Source organism: Cottoperca gobio, chromosome 16 (assembly GCF_900634415.1).
Source record: "Cottoperca gobio chromosome 16, fCotGob3.1, whole genome shotgun sequence".
In the NCBI taxonomy this organism is placed as follows: Eukaryota; Metazoa; Chordata; class Actinopteri; order Perciformes; family Bovichtidae; genus Cottoperca; species Cottoperca gobio.
In genome coordinates this window covers 25538540-25560183 of record NC_041370.1, presented here as the reverse complement: position 1 = coordinate 25560183, position 21644 = coordinate 25538540, and the positions used below count along the sequence as shown (strand labels likewise).

The 21644-nt window shown below is 41.2% G+C and overlaps 1 protein-coding gene across 3 annotated transcripts in view; it reads right to left on the bottom strand.

Moving 5' to 3' along the window:
* Positions 1 to 6786: 6786 nt before the first annotated feature.
* Positions 6787 to 21644, bottom strand: part of tsnare1 (T-SNARE Domain Containing 1) — a 183013-nt gene continuing 168155 nt past the window's right edge. For all 3 annotated transcript variants that reach the window (XM_029451829.1, XM_029451830.1, XM_029451827.1), the window contains one exon: positions 6787 to 7408. Coding sequence is in view for 1 of the 3 variants with exons in the window: in XM_029451830.1 (XP_029307690.1) it covers positions 7361 to 7408 (48 nt within the window). In the remaining 2 variants the exon portion in view is untranslated. The remainder of the gene's footprint in view (positions 7409 to 21644) is intronic.

Genomic DNA, 21644 nt, shown 5'->3' with positions numbered 1-21644 from the left:
TCCAAACCGATAATCTCACACAGCAGAGGATCTCACTCAGATACAGGTAACCCGAAGTCGGAGATGTGGAAGCCAAGCTCGAGGTCGGGGACAGAAGGCTGGTGCGTATTCCGGGGGTTTCGACGAAGCGGGTAGGTCGGAGAAAGGCAGGGTCGGTAACAGGAAATCAGTCCGGGGGTAATCGCTGGAGAGTCTGGCATAACGTGGAAAAGTACATACATATATATATATATATATATATATATATAAATGTATGTGTATATGTATATACATATATATATATATATATATATATATATATATATATATATATATACAGTATATCTCAAAAGTGAGTACACCCTTTAGATTTTTGCAAATATTCTGTTATATCCTTTCAGGGGATAACATTATCCTACTGAAACTTTGATATAACTTAAAGTAGTCAGTGTGCTGCTTGAATAACAGTATAGATTTATTGTCCTTTGAAAATTACTCAGTACACAGCTGTTAATGTCTAAACAGCTGGCAACAAAAGTGAGTACACCCCATAGTGAACATGTCTAAATTGTGCCCAAAGTGTCAATATTTTGTGTGACCACCATTGTTATCTAGCACTGCTTTAACCCTCCTGGGCATGGAATTCACCAGAGCTGCACAGGTTGCTTCTGGAATCTTCTTCCACTCCTCCACGACGACATCACGGAGCGCACGGATGTTGGACACCTTGCACTCCTCCACCTTCCTCTTGAGGATGCCCCACATGTGCTCAATTGGGTTTAGGTCTGGAGACATACTTGGCCAGTCCATCACCTTAACCTTCAGCTTCTTCAGCAAGGCCGTTGTCATCTTGGAGGTGTGTTTAGGGTCATTATCATGTTGGAAAACTGCCCTACGGCCCAGTTTCCGAAGAGAGGGGATCATGCTCTGCTGCAGGATGTCACAGTATATATTGGAATTCATGTGTCCCTCAATGAAATGCAGCTCCCCAGTGCCGGCAGCACTCATGCAGCCCCAGACCTTGATGCTGCCACCACCATGCTTGACTGTAGGCAAAACACATTTGTCTTGGTACTCCTCACCAGGGTGCCGCCACACACGCCGGACACCATCTGACCCAAACAGGTTTATTTTGGTCTCATCAGACCACAGGACATGGTTCCAGTAACTCATGTTCTTGGATTCATTGTCTTCAGCAAACTGTTTGCGGGCTTTCTTATGCATCGGTTTCAGAAGGGGCTTCTGTCTGGGGCGACCGCCATACAAACCGATTTGATGCAGTGTGCGGCGTATGGTCTGGGCACTGACAGGCTGACATCCCACTTCTGCAACCTCTGCAGCAATGCTGGAAGCACTCGCACGTCTATTTTTGGAAACCAACCTAAAATCTAAAGGGTGTACTCACTTTTGAGATATACTGTATATACAGTATATCTCAAAAGTGAGTACACCCTTTAGATTTTTGCAAATATTCTGTTATATCCTTTCAGGGGATAACATTATCCTACTGAAACTTTGATATAACTTAAAGTAGTCAGTGTGCTGCTTGAATAACAGTATAGATTTATTGTCCTTTGAAAATTACTCAGTACACAGCTGTTAATGTCTAAACAGCTGGCAACAAAAGTGAGTACACCCCATAGTGAACATGTCCTAATTGTGCCCAATGATGTTGTTTTCCCGCCCTGGTGTCATGTGACTTGTTAGTGTTACAAGGATTCAGGTGTAAATGATAAGCAGGGCTGTTAAATTTGGTGTTTTGGGCACAATTCTCTCTGAATGCTGGACAACATGGCACCTCATGGCAAGGAACTCTCTGAGCGGCTGAAAAAAAGGATTATTGCGCTTCACAAAGATGGCCTTGGCTATAAGAAGATTGCCAACACCATGAAAATGAGTTGCAGCACAGTGGCTAAGATCATACAGCGGTTTTCCAGGACAGGTTCCACTCGGAACAGGCCTCGCCAGGGTCGACCAAAGAAGTTGAGTCCACGTGCTCAGCGTCATATCCAGAGGTTGGTTTCCAAAAATAGACGTGCGAGTGCTTCCAGCATTGCTGCAGAGGTTGCAGAAGTGGGATGTCAGCCTGTCAGTGCCCAGACCATACGCCGCACACTGCATCAAATCGGTTTGTATGGCCGTCGCCCCAGACAGAAGCCCCTTCTGAAACCGATGCATAAGAAAGCCCGCAAACAGTTTGCTGAAGACAATGAATCCAAGAACATGAGTTACTGGAACCATGTCCTGTGGTCTGATGAGACCAAAATAAACCTGTTTGGGTCAGATGGTGTCCGGCGTGTGTGGCGGCACCCTGGTGAGGAGTACCAAGACAAATGTGTTTTGCCTACAGTCAAGCATGGTGGTGGCAGCATCATGGTCTGGGGCTGCATGAGTGCTGCCGGCACTGGGGAGCTGCATTTCATTGAGGGACACATGAATTCCAATATATACTGTGACATCCTGCAGCAGAGCATGATCCCCTCTCTTCGGAAACTGGGCCGTAGGGCAGTTTTCCAACATGATAATGACCCTAAACACACCTCCAAGATGACAACAGCCTTGCTGAAGAAGCTGAAGGTTAAGGTGATGGACTGGCCAAGTATGTCTCCAGACCTAAACCCAATTGAGCACATGTGGGGCATCCTCAAGAGGAAGGTGGAGGAGTGCAAGGTGTCCAACATCCGTGCGCTCCGTGATGTCGTCGTGGAGGAGTGGAAGAAGATTCCAGAAGCAACCTGTGCAGCTCTGGTGAATTCCATGCCCAGGAGGGTTAAAGCAGTGCTAGATAACAATGGTGGTCACACAAAATATTGACACTTTGGGCACAATTTAGACATGTTCACTATGGGGTGTACTCACTTTTGTTGCCAGCTGTTTAGACATTAACAGCTGTGTACTGAGTAATTTTCAAAGGACAATAAATCTATACTGTTATTCAAGCAGCACACTGACTACTTTAAGTTATATCAAAGTTTCAGTAGGATAATGTTATCCCCTGAAAGGATATAACAGAATATTTGCAAAAATCTAAAGGGTGTACTCACTTTTGAGATATACTGTATATATATATACGTATATACAGTTCATGTTCAACAATCTCACACAGAATATGAGGACAACCCCCCCACACTGAAACGCTCCCTGTATAGAGCCCCCACACTGTGTTCACACTTCACACATTCTGTTTATTACTGTAGATAACTTGCTTGGGCCACTTACTTACTTCTCTTCTGTTTCTGCGACTTGATGCCATTTTTGAAAAGTAAAAATAAAATAAGTTTTTGGTCTGTGGGCTCAGTGTCCGTCTTCAAACTGCACTGAATTACTCGCTACGATCGACAAGGCTTCTTTGCCTCTGATACCACTTCCTGTTCATTTGCATCATAAAATGTATAACAAAGGAACAACAACAACAACTATATATTCATGGATTGCTCACTACGTCCTGGGAGCACACCGTACAATATTATCCAAGTGCAAAGGAGATAATCTACACAGTCACAGCATCAGCAAAAGCCTCTGATTCATCAACAGACTTCACGCTATGCATCCTGGGATGCATAATTAGATTGAGACTCTTCAGCTAACGGCTAACGAAAACAAAATCTCCTTTCAACATGGATAAATAATCACAGAAGAAATTCATTGTCAGATTTATAAGCTTTATGAAGTCTTTAAAAGCACTGTTGTTCCATGATAGATTACAAACACCCTGAAAATGGTACAGCCTCACCTAGCACACTGAATTCTAGAGATATTCTAGAAATAGTTAACCAAAAAGGGTTAACCAATGTGTTTATTGCAGTTGTAGTGTTTAGCATATTTATTGCATTCTAAGTTTTAGAGTATTCTAATTATTCTTTATATTGCGTATTGTATTCTACAGCTATACATCTCTTTCTTTTACTCTTGATATATATACTGTGTATTGTTTACTCCTGTGTAATGTCTGTCAGTCAGTAATCAGGGCAAGAATACACAAAATTTGACCAAACTGGTGAAATTGTGAGAGCCTGTCAAAAAATACTGCTATCTTATAATCTTCACGTGAAGCTGATCCATCTGTGTTTACTGTGGGACTCGGGACTGGGATGGGAATTTGTTCCGTCTTCCTGCCGGGGCAGCCAGGAGAGCAGCCTGCCGGAGGAGGAGAGAGGTCTGCACTCGGCAGTCACCTCTGTCATATGGAGACTTGGGCTCAGCCAGAACCAGCCCCAGCCCTGCAGCTCTACAGCTCTACTGGACCTGTGTAATGGCAGCAACAGGAAGTTCCCCGTGATTAGACCACAGGCGCTGTGATGTTGAGCTAACTGCTAACCTCCCGGCATCAGTGAGGGTATGGCAAGGGTTCGGGTGGTTTTCCCGTTTTTGCCACTTTGAATGTAATCCAATCTACAAACTATCCTAAACTACTCTGGACCTCTTCACCAACACTTTTAGTCTTCAGTACAATCAACTAGTTACTGAAGTCTCAAAACAGGTTAAAAAAGAATACACTTCAGACGATCAGAGTCCGATGCTAAAGATTGTATTCTTCAAAAACAGAAAAAACCTGATTCTGTCCCGGGAACAGACTAAAGACACATTAATATAGTTGCTCTCATTTAGCCAAAATACCCCTTCCTTATTGGTGGAAAATGGGGATGGACACCCACTTTTCTTACAAAACCTGCTTTTCAGCACTTTTATGTAGGTCACACGTGTGATATGATCTTCCTCTTGTGGACAGGTTGTTGCTGACATCAGCATTTATGAGGGTTCTTTGTGGTGTGCCAGAGCTGCTGGTAACCCTAGTGTTTTGATCATGCCCACACCTCTCTGGTGATCGGGTGCTCACATGTTGCTTCGATGTACACACCCCTGACCCCTGATCGTGGCTCCTCACTTACTATCCCCTTCCAGTTACATTCTCACAGTCTACCTTGCCACTGGACATGGATACAAGTTTACACGCCGAATACATTGATTATATAATGATACAAGATTACAGGCTGAATACATTGAGTATCTTATATAATGTAGAGCAGTAGAGCAACAATGTTTTAAATTTAAATTCTGTAGTGAAGTCATATAAATGCATTTTTAAAAGTTCAAATGTTACACCATGTATGCACCATTGACACCAAGTGTCAAACTAATCTGACGCCCCCTGACTAGAGATCAGTTACTGATTGGATGCTGCAGCTGATCGCACTGATCTGATACATCTCTGAAGTTTCGTACCGCAGTGAAGACAGAGAACAGATCAAACTCTAGTGTTTCACTCTAAAGTTTTATATTTGATTTGTTTTCTAAATCACTATCTAGTTAAAAATCTGTAAACTGTAGATCAACACAACAAAACGGACCACAAACAACTTTCATTTATTAGAAAGATTTTTCTTTTTATGATCTGTTAATTCTCCCATTATGGATATTACATTCAGAGAGAGTCTGTCTGTCTGTCAGCAAGAAACACTTTATACAATTATAATTTTATTTATTGTCATTTCGATTCAGTGACATGTGAGGCTGATCATTCCTGAGCGTCGGGTTTGATATGAAATACGTACTTTTTTTGCTGAAACATTGCATTTTAAAACCTTGAAGTTGGGCTGAATCCATTTGGAACAGTAGCTAAAGGCCCTGTCACACATATCCGTATGGCAGAAACATATGCTGGCGTATATGAAAATTTGTCAGAGTCTAAATACGTCCAACCTTTCATCGGATCAGATCGGAAAAGTGAACATATACAGATACGCATGTCTAACCTATTGATAACGTATCACTTACTTATACAAAATGTATCAGACGAATACCCAACGAATGCATAACGTATACAAAAATATGGCGTATACAAAATATCAACAATACGCTGGTTTACGTTGATATAAGGTAAGGCATAAGTAGTATTCGTTAAGAGCTCACTGTGTTACGCTGGGGTGCGTTGTTATAAGGTAAGGTATAAGTACTATTCGTTAAGAGCTCACTGTGTTACGCTGGGGTGCATTGTTGAACGCTGATGTTTTGAGCATGTTCAAAATTACCGAACGTACCCAACATGTGCTTCATAAGATATGCAGACGTTACGTTACGTTAGACATACGTGAATACGGAATACGTACGTGGATACTTACCTACGTGAATACAGTACGTGAATACTTACCTACGTAAATATAGTACGTAAATACTTACGTGACTACCTACGTGACTACGTTAGAGGTATGTTAGATATAGGCTACGTCGGCTGACGGTGAACTTATTAAACATGTTTCTACAGTACAGCTAGCGTTTTGGGAGCTTATTGGGGTTTGAATATAGTATATAGGGTCCCTGTGATTAGCTCATCCTCACTTCTTCACAGCACGTCTTGATGAATACATCAACTTAGCATCAACCCAAATGATAAGTTTTGTATAAGTAAGTGATACGCTATCAATAGGTTAAACATACGTATAATAATTAGTTATGTATTCGTTATGTATACGTCAGCTACAACACCGCTGTGGAAAAGTTGGACATATTTGGACTCTGACAAATTTTGAGCTACTTTTCATATACGCCGGCATACGTTTCTGCCATATGGAACTGTGTGACAAGGCCGTATGTCTGGCGTGTTCGGCGTATCGTCTGCGTCCTTCGAACGATCACAATTTACCCTTAATTTATATCAACCTATTGCCGATATTTCGTATACACCAGCATACGTTTCTGCTATACGGATATGTGTGACAGGGGCTTAAGCGACACAGAAACACAGAAACACAGAAACATAATGTCTATTAATATGTTGTACTATGTTATTTTGTCTTGGTGATACACAAACACAGGCAGAACTTTTTGATGCTGTTGAACTTTTATTTGGGAAGATATATTTGGTCAAACAATATTTACCAATATCAACAAACGCTACAATATAATATTGATTAAATTACACTACAAGCTGATAAAAATGTCCATTTCAGTAAAAAACACATAAAATAGCATACAGTACAGCAGTGAAAGGTGTAAAGCTCAAGCTGCCTTGTCTCACCCTGAAACTCTCTGGTTTTCTGATAAAACACAGTGAGGAGCTGAAGGTTTGTGATATACATTAGTTACCACTCCACAGGAAACAACACAGCTTGTGCTTCTTGTCCTTAAATTCACATTTGTTACTTGAACTTTGATGATAACATTTGAGTCACAGAAAACATTAACAACCAAAAAAAAGAAAAATAAGCACAATGATAATTACATGAGAGGCTCCGACTGGGTGGCGCTCTTGACAAATTGGTATGCTGAGAGAGGCCTCCGTCCCCAGACTGGTGCACATGTAAACAGAGGCAGGGATGATGGAGTAGAGATGTTGTTGCAGGGCAGCTCCCTCCTACTGGAAACCAGCTGCTCAGGTCAGGGATCAGACTGGGCAGGAGCACTGTGGTGACACGGTAATGACAGCAGCTACCTGTAAAACACAAGCAGAGCAGACAACAGGTATCAATCACCAAGCAGACACTATCACCTCATGCTTAGCAATTCTCAGCATGCTCAGCCTTTACAAAGCACATGGAGGATGTAGCACTGGTACAGGAGCTGCCTCAAGCTTGTTATTCCCTTTAAATTGGGAATTATGAATTGGTAGGAAACCAATTTGTACTTTTTATTCTAAAAGTGTCACAGGTTGTTGGCAGTAATTTATGATTGGTGGTCAATGGCAGAGTTTTAATTAAGTCCAGGCCGGAGTTCACAGTGCTGGAGATGGAAGTGGTTCATTAATCACCAACTAGACTCGGCTGGTACATGAAAGGCCAAAGCGCATCACTTTTATCTGAATTACAGTTAATAGGTGGCAAACACAAAACATGTAAGTGAATTAATCCCTGTAGGGTAAAAGGATTCTGAGGCTCATGTTGCATTTGATGGACAGACATAGGATGAATCTGATCAAAATATGGATACAGAAACAATTTAGAGGCTTCCCATTCTGTGTTTAATGAATAGACTATGTAATCAACACCTTTAAGGTTAATATCAGCCATGGTTTTTTGACCTAAGCCTTTTCACAATAAAAGGAAACTCCTAAGGATGAACAATTAGCTGCAGGCTATTTAAAACGTTTGTAAGTCGACGGATGAAGTCCACGAGCAAGAGTTCAAAGAAAAGGGTTGATGGACAGCAAACAACTACAAAGAAAGCATCACAGAAACTTGAATAGCTTTGAAAGTATTTTAAATGCCATCATCTTAGCTGGAGATTCAATGGGAAACTACAATGGTAGGCTTACACCCCAAAATTGTGCAACATCGTTTGTGTTTATTTTATAATTTTATTGTGAAGAGATATTTAATGTAAGCAGCACCCAGGTGGAACTTTTGACATGGGAGCAGTGCGCCCCTCCTCAGATGCATTCGGGAAGACGACCTGGATGATGTCTGATTACTGCTGCACATTTTACACGTTAGTAGTTGGTAAAAACAACTTCTTTAAACTGAGCTTTATTTAGGCAAGTGTTATAAAGATATGATAAGTATGTTGAACAGTTCTGTCGAACTTTAGAAACTTTAATATTCCGCAACTGTTGTTTTTATGGGTTTCTTTTAACTGAGTATAGTCTTACAGGTAGGTCGCCAGGTTTCAGGTTTAATTTCTTTGTATTGTTTTTGTTTGCGCTCTTACATGTTTAAAGAGCTTGAAGGTTCAATGTGTAAGATCTGTCAGAATGTATACATAAAACATTAAAACAATGAACTAACATTATCAACAGTGTGTGAAGAGGTAACAGTGTTGACATTATGTTAAAGACGTCTCTGTGTTGTGTTGCAGAGCTATCTACTGAAGTTAGCATGCTAACAGCTAGCTGCGCTCCGTCCAGTCTGTAATACCACTTGTTCCTGTAGAGGTGATAGTGAGTCACTGTAGCTGCAGTCTGCCTCAGTACAGAGAGAAGAAGTACAGCTGCCTGACTCAGCAGACTCAGGGTCTACATCACATCCATGATCCCTGCATAGTTTGTTTGATTAAATCCAAAGTGGCAGAAACGAGGAAACATCTCGCACCCTCGCCTCGTCCTCATCGTCCACAGGAGGAGAGGGTGGGAGAGAGACGGGAGACGGACAGATCTTCTGTTAGCCGGCAGCAGACTGCTCTGATTCAGCCGACTCATCTTTCTGTTGCTGTTATCTTACTGTATCTGAGCTGGATTCGTTCCATCGTCTCTGCCGCCCGGACCCAAGCAACATACAAACTATCAAAACATAACGTTACTCGGAGCGTACAGCCCCCAGTGTGACTGTAAACACATGATATCAGAGCTCCACATGAAGACTAGAAGATATTTAGACTCTCAGAGTTTCAGCAGTCTGCTCTAATGAACTGACTGACAGACTTACACAGGAGTAAATAATACACAGTATATAGCTGTATAATACAATACACAACATAAAGAATACACACTAAACAGGTTAATATAGTTGACTTTTTAATAACTGATGTTTTTATGATTGATGAATTTAGATTGTATGAAGATTATACTTCCCCCTAAACTCAGAATTACGCATTACACCTTTAAGGGAATTGCTATTACTGGAAAACAAAACAGTTACACGTTACAGAGCTGTACTTGTTAGTTAGTGGTAATATTGTGCTGTATGTAGTTTAAAGGTGTATTTACTACTGTGATGAGAATAGAACAGAATCATTTTTATATTAGACATTTGCTTTGAATACAGTTTAATATTGTTGTAACTTGCACATTATAGTAGCCCTGATTCACCTATTGAAAGGAGAAAGTGGGTTACGGCGCCTCCGTCGTTATTGTTTTATATTGCTGATCTACACAGTGCATTACATTATGAATATGTCCGTTCCTCACAAGGTGATGTGTGAAATCTTGGAAAAATCTACCTGTTCTGGAAAAAGCTGATCAGCTGTCAGTCTGGTTCAGCAGCTGGAGAGACTTTTGACAGTTTGTGTCTGCACACATGTGTACTGTGCTAATACTAATACATGTACAGTTATCACTGGAGCAGCAGCAGCAGGTACCTGTCTAACAAACACCTATAAAATCTATTTTATTCAAGATTCAAGATGTTTATTGTCAAATGCACAGATACCAGACAGTTATACTGTACAATGAAAAACTTACTTTACTAATCCTCCAACAGCAAACATTTAAAATGAACTAAAAGCAAGAGATATACACAATATACAATACAAAAATAAATAAAGAGGTAAAAGGTATTGCACATAGATTCACAGTACTGTGTTAGTACTGTGAAATTTGAAATATCGCACAAATAAGGCTGACAACAACAAAGTGCACCATGCATTGTTTAAGTTGTGTTGTTTTCACAGTTCAATCAGTTGGGGTGGGGGTGGATTTTAGACTCCTGTAGCGCCTGCCTGGTGGCAGGAGAGTGAAGAGTCTGTGCTGGGGGGGTGTACTGACCCTGATAATGTTTTGGGCTCTCCTGGTGACCCTGGTGGTATAAATGTCCTGTAGTGAGTGGAGGGCTGCTCCTGTGATGTACTGCGCAGTTTTTATCACATGCTGGAATGCCTTCCTGTCCCGGGCAGTGCAGTTTCCATACCAGACCGTGGTGGCACTGGTAAGGACGCTCTCAACTGTACATCTGTAGAAGTTGCTGAGAATTTTGGATGACATGCCAAATTTTCTCAGCCTCTTTAGGAAGTACAGTCGCTGCTGGGATTTCTTGATGTTCTGTCGTGTGTTGTGAGACCAGGTGAGATCCTCGCTGATGAGGGTTCCGAGGAATTTAAAGGTTTTCACCCTGACCACCTCAGTCTCACCTATGGTGAGTGGTGTGTGCTGCACACTCTTCCTCCGTGGATCAATAATCATCTCCTTGGTTTTTTCTGCATTCAGGGAGAGATTATTGTCCTGACACCAGGTCACCAGGTCTGCCACCTCTCTTCTATACACTGCCTCAGCCCCACCAGTGATCAGTCCAATGACTGTTGTATCATCTGCAAACTTGAGGATACAAGTGTTGCTCTGGGAGGCCGCACAGTCGTATGTGAAGAGGGTGTACAGCAGGGGACTCAGCACGCAGCCCTGGGGGTCCCTGTGCTTACAGATCTAGTGCCAGATGTGCAATTTCCAACTCTGACTGACTGGGGTCTGTCTCATAAGAAGTTCAGCACCCAGTTACAGAGAGCAGGTGTCAGTCCAAGAGTGAGGAGCTTAGCAGAGAGTTTGTATGGGATGACCGTGTTAAAGGCAGAACTGTAGTCAATAAAGAGCAGTCTGACATATGTGTCCCTGCCCTCTAAGTGTGTGAGGGTAGTGTGGATGACGGTGTTGATTGCGTCATCAGTGGACCGGTTCTGACGGTACGCAAACTGCAGAGGGTCCAAGGTGTTTGGAATGTTCTTTTTGATGTGGGTCATGACTATCCTCTCAAAACACTTCATCACTATTGGGGTGAGTGCTACAGGACGATAGTCATTCAGGCAGGTCACTGTGTTTTTCTTTGGGACACAATGGTGGTTGTTTTGAAGCAGGTGAGCACAAACTCACTCAGAACCGTACGCACCTCTGCTGATGTCACAGTGAGTGGTGAGTCCTATGTGCGCTCCGTGGTCAAAAACCCTCTCTGGTGATTGGTGTTGAGGACTTTAAAGCGTGCATAGAACTCATTTAGCTCATCTGGTAGTGTGGGTTGGCTGGTTGTGACCCCCTGCTTCTCTGCTGGTAGTCTATGATGTGTTGCAGGCCTTGCCACATGCGTCGGGAATCTGAGGTGGAGTAGAATCCCTCCATCCTCAGTCTGTATTGCTTCTTGACCTCTTAGATGGATCTACACAGGTCGTATCTGGCCTTCTTGTAGTCCTCAGAGTTGCCTGAGGCAAATGCAGTGGAGCGAGCACGTAGCATGGACCGAACCTCACAGTTAATCCAAGGTTTCTCATTTGGGTATGTCCTACAGCGTTTTTTTGGGCACACTGTTTTTTTCACACAAATGCTCATGTAGCCAGTAACACTGGAAGCATATTCCTCTAAGTCCACAGAAGTGTTTTGGAAGAACACTATTAATGTTTTGATGGTTAAAGTCACCGGCTACAGTAAACACAGCGTCCAGGGGTCTTGTGTTTGTCGATGATGTCATGCAGCAGCTCCAGTGCAGTCGTGGAGTCTGCTTGTGGCGGGATGTAAACAGCAAAAATGAACACTGCACTGAACTCCCTGGGCAGGAAGAATGGTCTGCATTTCACCATCAACAGTTCAATGTTAGCCGAACAGTGTCTTTCAACAACCTGTACTTCCGAGCACCATCTGTTGTTCACGTAGACAGAAACGCCGCTGCCTCTGGTCTTCCCTGAGGCCTCCATACGGTCCCCGCGGTAGACGGAATGCGTTCCAAGCTTGATGGTAGAGCGTGGAATGCTGTCCAAAAGCTAGGTTTCTGTGATGATAAGAGCATAGCACTCTCTTATCTCACATTGGGTTGTAATCCTGGCTGGGTAGTGGTGGTCGTGTAGCCCTAGCCTTTAGCCTTGCATGTAGTCCACCCCTCTTGCCACGCATCCGTCTAGACCGCTCTCCCCGTCGGCTGCGCTGCTCACTCACGCTCGGTGCTGTTGGGCGTCCCGGCTTACGTTTGCGGGGTCCCAACGTAGTAAGAAGTCAAAGTCTGTTAAGCCAGTGATTTCCAACCACTGTGCCGCGGCACACTAGATCGTCAGGTGTGCCGTGGGAAATGATCCAACTTTTTAAACTTTTTGATTTATTTTGTTTTATCAATTTTCTCCGACAGTTTTTACCTGTTAAAGAGGGTATTTTGCCCAGATATCAATACAGGTGTGCCTTGAGACTTTGGTCTTTGGTGTGCATTGGACCACAGAAAGGTTGAAAACGACTGTGTTAAGCTACAAGTGAGCTCATGGTGAGCTCTACCAATGTCCAGAAGTGCATCCCTGTCGTATCTCACTGTTGCGTGTGAAAATGTAGCATTATAAATACAAATTAACACTATTATAAACAAAAAACAACGTTGCTGTCGGGAGGACCACGCAAAGACGTCAGCCACGAGGGGCGCCATCATCATCTCATCATCTGTGTTACAAACAGGGAGATCGAAATGCCGTTTCTCACAGCAAAGCACTCATTGTGGGTGACTCCTCCCATCCCTCCAACTGCCTCCTCAGCCTCCTGCCTTCAGGGAGAAGGTTCCACAGCCTCCGGTCGAGCTCCACCAGACTCAGAAACAGCTTCTTCCCCCAGGCTGTCAGAATGCTGAACTCTCTCCACTCCCTCCCACCTCTCCCCCCTGCCCCCTAATAGACCCGGTTTTTACCACACAAAAGAAAAACGGCTCGGTGTGTAAAGGCCTGAAGGCTGTTAACAAAAAGCAAAAAAACATTATTCAGTAAGGTTGCAATGTATTGCTTATGAATTAAACTTTTTATTTGTGAGAGAAGATATAAATTATTTCAAAAGTAAAATGAAAAGAGTGTTATTTATTATCAATATTTATTTTTTAAATGGAAATGTTCTAGAGCTTTGCTGTTGTTTATGGCGGGTGGCAACCAGTGGATAACTGCCACCTAGACTGAGGCCGCTGATCTGCTAGGTAGCTTTTAGGGAAACACATTGACAGAAAAGAAGAAAACCCTGTGAAAGCAGGCGTCTGTGCGGACATCTAATTCAACCCCTGGCTATGTTAATATTTTTCCTTGAGGCTGGATTACCACAGCACAGATCATTTGGAAGGTTTTGATTGGATAAGTGGGTGATTGTGGGTGTCACTGTTGGAAACATGAATGAATCATTAACAGATGAGTAGTGGCATAATTCTGACAGCTGATGTTGTGTTCACACCAAACGCAAAGCAAACTTTCACCTCGCGCTAGTGTAAGTGTTTGAGCCCGGCATCATTTGTGTTCATTCGCGTCACTTGCACTAAACATGCTGGAGATGATACCAACAACCAGAGTTATGAATTTGCCAACAACGTTCCATCAACCATGGCTAAAATAAACACTACTGCTGATACATGTTGGAAGGCCCAGATTGGGGAAACCAAGCGACATCGTGCCTGTGTTCATAATCTCACACAAAGGCGCTCTGGATTTCACTGATTTCACATGAGCTGGTTTACTACAGCAGTATAAACCCAAAATAAACAGAGTTTGCTGTGATTTAATTGCAATAAACGGATCAAAAGGAAGCCAAAATAACTACATCTTGATGCCTGGTCTATCAACACTTAAAATATCGTCACTTAGGCATAAATATATGAGGTACTGATGTAAATCTCTGAGTGCCCACAGGCAACAACGTCAGTGACAACAGGAGGAGGACCACAACGCTCACAGACTCACACCACACATGCATTTCTTGCTTGAGTTGAAATTTGCGTCTCTTTACGTCTGTGCATTGACTTTGTATGTGACGCCATGTGTTTGGTATTAACATGCCATGATAATATACATGTATTCTGTATTTTATACACAGTTCCCCCTAAATTCAGCCTGACATTTTTTATCTCTGGAAACTTAAACATCAGCTGGGTCTACTCAGGACACATGGACGATTACATAGATGCAAGGATCATCGCTAAACGGCTGCAAAGATCTACTTTATACTTCCTATTAACTTAAAACTAACCTTCAATTTGATCATTCCAAATTATAATTTAATAAGCGATCTGCAGCTATGTCTCATATTTTATCTCTGGTGCTTAGGGAGCCCCCCTTTCATATTAATATATAAAAGTTATTTCCATTTTTATTGAATTTTATTTAGATACTCTGGCAATACTAGTAAAACAAGATTAAACTGAATACAACTAAACTAAAGTTCTCTGATGGTCGTCAGGCCTTCTTTAGTGATAACAAAAGAAAGATTAAATTGTAATAGGTAAGCAGAGCCAGAGTTCACATTATGGCACACAAAAATGTGAATATCTAACAAGATATATTATCAGATACAGCTGAAAACTTCTCCCATACAAACAGACAAGCAGATCATAACACAAATCTAAAACCTGCCTTTCATTCACTTTGGCAGCTATCATCGGTTAGGGAAATTTAGTAAATGAAAAGCCACCCTCAGAGTGAGTGGGGGATCACTGAGAGTGACGCAGGAAAGCGGAGCATGAGGAGGGGAGGATGGAGAAGACTATGAAGTTTGACAGTAGAATGAACACGGCTACACTGCAGAGCCTGTCCATGAAAAGACCTGAGGCGTCTGTCAGACTGGTGATTTTGTGCCCATCTGCACAATGTTCCAATCCTGACCAACTGCAAAGATGCCAGTTTATGAGGACAGGAGGTGTATAGAGCAGATTTATGTCAAGGTAGATCTGTGTGTTTGAGTGTGTGTGTAGAGAGAGAGAGAGAGAGAGAGAGAGAGAGAGAGAGAGAGAGAGAGAGAGAGAGAGAGAGAGAGAGAGAGAGAGAGAGAGGTAAATATAGTTGTCTGTAGAGCTCAGAGGTCATGGAGAGACTGTGCCTGCTTGGCTCACACATTCAGAGAGTGCTGCCAGTCATGGCCACATCAAAGCTCTGCCTCCCTGCCACCACAAAGAGCCCCCCCTTTGGCTTCCGGAAGATACACACAAACACACGCATACATTTGATGACTACATATATCCACAGACTATAATCCCACTGTCATCCCTTACCTTCGTCTGGAAGACTAATCCTGTTTTTCCCACAGTTTACTTACATCCTTTTGGACATCATTTTTATCAGTTATAATACTTGCCACAGTAATTGCTATACCTGAAGAAATGTGAGTAGTTACTAGCGCTAACTGGCTCTCCTGATATATTTGCAGCTAGCTGACCACTATTGGTTTATTTAAATTGCCTCAATTCTCAATTTTGCCTCAATGGTCTTCACAGTCTACAAACCTGTACCCCTCTGACTTTTGAGCCTCAGTTACATTGTCATCTTAAAGATCACTTTGTTAATAATAATAATAATAATAATAATAATAATAATAATAATAATAATAATAATAATAATAATAATAAAAAAGGTCAATGTCACAGGCAGAATACATGGTATGTAGATTAGTACATTCACAAACACGAATTCTGCCCGGAAAACTTTAGCAGTGTGCCGTCAGAAATGTTTGCTTAGGTCAGCAATACAATGAACAGTAAGAAGACTGGCATGCGAGTGAGGCACACTATGGCAAGCCAGAGCTGGATGAGCCGCCTGCGTGTTTGTGGTCAGCTACAACAGCAACAGAGAGAGAGTTGTGTTTAAAATGAGGAGGGTGTGTGTCAGCATTACTGTTCTCAATGCTTGTTCAGTTTAAATGGTACTGCTTAATACAGTACAATACTTAAAGGTTTGTGCTTTGCATGTTTAAATATAGCCAAGGTGAAACACTCCTAATGCAAAAGTGTTTGTTTTTGTATTTTATTATATATTAGATATATATAAGATAACATACGCCTTTCAGTATAACCTTTTGCCAACTGTTTCCTTTTGTGAAAGTGTTTGTTATAACAGTGTAATATGTAAGTGTTATAATTTTCTTATTTTAAAATAGAAAATAGTTTATCATTTATAGTTTTGACAGGTATTTGAACTTACACAACTGTGTTCAAAATAAATTAAAATAAATGGATATTTATGCATTTGTTTGTTTTTTCTCGGCGTACCAAACTCGCACCGAACCTTGACTTCTGTGTACCGTTACCTCCCTTCACTGGATACACTCTGTTTGCAATTGAGTATTGAAAGAAACTGTCACGCAGCTCTAATGCATATTTTCTAATACCAATGTATTAAATGACAATGTGAAAACAATGTGACAGAAAGGAGTGATGAACCCAAAGAGAATTACCAGATTAATCTGCAGCTCCGCTGGCTTTATGGAGTTTGTAAAGCTCCATGGCCACAACTTTACTCCAAGTGTTGTTTTCAGTCAGAGCAGGAAACTGTTTTCACAGAAAAAGCTCAAAAAGCAACTGTACACCTGCTCAGCAGCAAACAGCAGACAGACACAGTGAGACACTTGCTGGTGAACATAGTTGAGCATTTAGCAGCTAAATAGATAGATATTTCCCTCAGGAGTTGGTAGAATGAAACGGTGACTTGCATTCATCACATAGACACAAACATGACTCAACATGATAATGTAGCTGTGGAACTACAACAGCATTCTGCTGTGCCCTCTTTATTATCTGATGTATCTCTAGACTGATATTCAGAAAGGAGTTAGGGTAGTGGAAGTCTTTGGCTGATGATATTAGAAGACTATTAAAAAAAGACTTGTAGCAAGCGTCCCTACAAAATATAACATTATCGACTTCATTGTTTGTTTATCTTACAATTATACTTTTACAATTCAAATGTTTTTTAATTCAAGTTAGAATTCTCCTAACTACTGAACTGAGCATTTAAAATTAGATGCTTAAAAAGGCCTATGTCAATTAAATAAATAAATAATTAAAATAAATGATGTTGTTGAACCTCTCTGTAAATTTGCAATCCATGGAAAGTATGATCTGCTCAACTGAAGTTTAGTTATTTCTGCAACATAAACAATTTAACTTCAAATTCATTCAGATGAAGGCATCATCATTCTTGAATGTGGAGTGAGGCAGACTATCTGTATATTATTCTTATGACAGGACTCGAGAAGATTGTTTGTAACTGAATTGCTGCATGCCTTGCATTCGCTTAAACCACTTAGGTGCAACTTAGGAACACATCTGCTCGTGTGAGTGGTTCTTCCATGAGGCCCATTCTTTCCTCCAAAATAGAATTTCCAGCTAAATGTATTTCGTACACAGTTGCAAAACACTAAACTTAGTTTATAGTTGTTCACAATTAGAAGTTCTGAGAAGTGGTCAGTCATATCATTCAAACATTGGCCTTATTTCAGCAGGTTCAAATAGTTCTCAAGACCTGCAATAGGCTGCATCAAACAAACATCAAACAGTTCAATACTAAACAACATTTCTATCTATATCTGAGTAAGGCAGTTATACTGTTTAACCAGAGTGTTTGGAAGATTGAGAGGTTTCAATCTAGTCTAGATCAATACAGACTCACTGGGTGGGTCAGTGCTTTCCTGCCCCATTTCCAAAACACAGGGTCCAGATGCATGAAGCTAATAGCTCATATCAATCACAGCTAAAAACTGGTTCCATGGCACTACTATTGATTGTCATTCAGCAGCAGGATGAATGGCATCTCTGTTATGTTGTGGAGACCAAGCCAAAAGGTTCTATGTGAAGTAAAAATGTCCAGTGGTCCTCACAAGACTGAAAGCTTTACTGATCAATGTGAGTCATCAAACACTCACATTGACTATATTGAAGAATAAGAATAGTAGGGTGTAGAGCAGAGTGTCCAAACTACGGTGTCCAAAAAATGAACCATTTTTAATTGGCCCGCAGCAAATTCTAAAAGTATAATGGAATATGGCCTAGATAGAAACTTGCGCTTGAATGTTTTGTACTTCTTAGTTCTAACACAGAAACACAGTTTTGACTTGTCAGCTAACTTAAAACAAATCAAATCAAATCAAATCAAATTTATTTGTATAGCCCAATATCACAAATTATACATTTGTCTCAGTGTGCTTTACAGACTGTACAGGTTACAACATCCTCTGTCCTTAGACCCTCGCATCGCACAAGGAAAAACTTCCTAAAAGAAACCCCAAAATTAAAGGGGAAAAAATGGAAGAAACCTCAGGGAGAGCAACTGAGGAGGGATCCCTCTCCCAGGACGGACAGACGTGCAATAGATGTCTTGTGTACAGGATAAACAACATAGTACAAATACAACATTTGACAGAAATTATGTTGTGTTGGAAAAAAAAAGAAATAGAAAGTTTGGATGAATCCAGGAAAATGTCAATAAGGCTTCCCGGTGTCCAGCAGGACCAGGTCAGCAGGCGCTGTCACGATTCATGATCCTGACGTAAACTTTATCAGTGGCAACCTGCCACATGAGAGACAGACACTCCAGGGATGATACCCCGGATGGTGAGTTAGTAACATACATTTACATAAATGCATACAGATAGAGAGGGAGAAGAAGAGAGAGGGAGAAAAGGAAGAGAGCAGGGAGGTGTCCCCCGGCAGTCTAAGCCTATAGCAGCATAACTAGGGGCTGATCCAGGGCAAACCTGAGCCAGCCCTAACTATAAGCTTTATCAAAAAGGAAAGTCTTTAGCCTACTCTTAAATGTGGAGAGTGTGTCTGCCTCCCGAACACAACCTGGAAGCTGGTTCCACTGGAAAGGAGCTTGATAGCTGAAGGCTCTGGCTCCCATTGTACTCTTAGAGACTCTAGGAACCACAAGTAACCCTGCAGTCTGGGAGCGTAATGCTCTAGTTGGTTTATAAGGTACTATGAGATCTTTAAGATATGCTGGAGCCTGACCTTTAATTGATTTGTAAGTCAGGAGAAGGATTTTGAATTCTATTCTGTATTTTACCGGGAGCCAATGCAGAGCAGCTAATACAGGAGTAATATGATCCCATTTCCTTGTTCTAGTCAATACACGTGCCGCTGCATTTTGGATCAACTGAAGAGTCTTAACCGACTTTTTTGGACAACCTGATAACAATGAGTTGCAGTAATCCAGCCTTGAAGTAACAAATGCATGGACTAGTTTTTCTGCATCATTTTGAGACAGGATGTGTCTTATTTTTGCAATGTTACGTAGATGAAAGAAGGCAGTCCTTGAGATTTGTTTTATGTGGGAGTTAAACGACAGATCTTGATCAAAGATGACGCCAAGATTCCTTACAGTGGTGCTGGAGGCCAAGTTAATGCCATCCAGAGCTTCTATGTCATTAGAAAATGCGTTTCGCATGAAGCATGAAGAAAACATGAAGTATCAGATAAAGCTTGTGCTTTAGATTTTTACTTGATTGCATGTGATGAGAGCACAGATGTGACAGACACCGCATAGCTGTTCATTCTGTTTTGCGGAGAGTTGACGATAACTTTTGCGTTATGGAAGAGCTGCTTGGTCTTAGGAGTCTAAAGGGCACAACATAATTCCAGCACGAGGACTTTACCACAGAGAATTCCAAGCTTTCCTGTCTGATGTCGATGCTGAATACGGGGACGTACTACACAGTTCTAATGTGCGCTGGCTGAGTCGCGGCTCTGTGCTGCAGCGGTTTTATTCCCTGAGATCAGAAACTGACCTGTTTTTGAAAGAGAAGGACCGACCTCTTCATGAGCTGAGTGACCCTCCATGTTTGGCAGACCTGTTTAGTTGATCATCTCAACACTGAACAAGAGCCGACTGAGCACATGAAAGCATTCCGTGTGAAGCTCCGTCTCTTTGAGACACAACTACGCAGCGTCAATGTTACAAACTTCCCCACTCAAATATGTGAGCAAACATTTTCTGTTAACTCTGAACAAAAGCAGGTTGAGAACCTAAATGAGTGACAGTCATCTCTGTGATGTCCTTCGTATCTCAAACACCAAACTTACTCCTGACCTGCAGCATCCTTCAGTCCAAAACGCAGCATCACTGCTCCCACTGAGTGCAACGCTGTTCCCATTATAGGAGAGTTAAAACATATATTACAAAGTATTCATGTTAATAAGCTCAATTTTTCAATAAAGTCAGTCAAATAAAGTTTATAATGTCAGAAAATGTTAACAAGCCCAATAACTTATTTGTTTAAGGTTGAGATATATACATCCCCATTTCCCCTCATGGATGGCATTTCTGTTTTGTGAAACTGCTCAGAAACCCCCTTAATGCCACAAAAAAAGCAACTTCAGAGACAAGCAGACAGATGACACCCGACCATATGCGTTTCACAAATAAATATAAAAGGATGTGAAATGATTTAGCAGCGAAAACAGGTTCAAAAGATAAAGATAGAAGCCAACTAGTGGATGGATTGTCTTCGGTACAGACATGTCCCCTGTAGCATGGAGAGCATAAATTCTAATTCTGTATCTTTACAGAAGATTCTGCTTTCTGAATCAAGAGAAACCAGCAGAGACCCAAGGAAGAATAATAACGGACATTTGGCAATTTATTCCGGAAATGATCATTAGAATAAATAATACTGTACCTGTAAATCAGAAATAACTTGGCTTCATGGAGTCATATTAAGGACTGCATTATTATCAACATTTACTTTATCTAGGCTTTAGTTATATAAACTATATTCTTGAAGTTACATTATAAACATTGATGAAATTAATGCATTCATTTATTTTTTAGGGGAATTCATATACTTTGTATATATATTGTCAGTCATTTTTAATATCCTGTGGATTAATATCTTATTTAAGTCAGGAGAAAAAACATGTCCAATTGTTTGGCAGGTTTTGAATCATGTGTTGTTCCGGCATCTTCAGCTTTCATTTTAGTCATGAATATAAAGATATTGAGTTATTCTTTCTTTAATAAGGATATTTTAATTAAATTGTGTACAATATAAATGCTCTGGACAATACACATAATGTGGACAAAATATTGCATTGCTGGAATCTATCTGGAAGAAAACACAGATCCTATAATATTTAAATGAATGAAATAGACTTTGACATTGTAATGATGCAGTTACCTGCAGCCCATGTCAGGACCAGCATGAAAGTGTCCCATCCCGGTCCCATGTCTACATTGTGTTCTCCTTGTTTTCTGTCTTCAGTTATTTACTTCCTATTTTATTTTTGGTATAATCACGCTTGTTTCATGTTTCAGACATTTCACTTCCGGCCCCC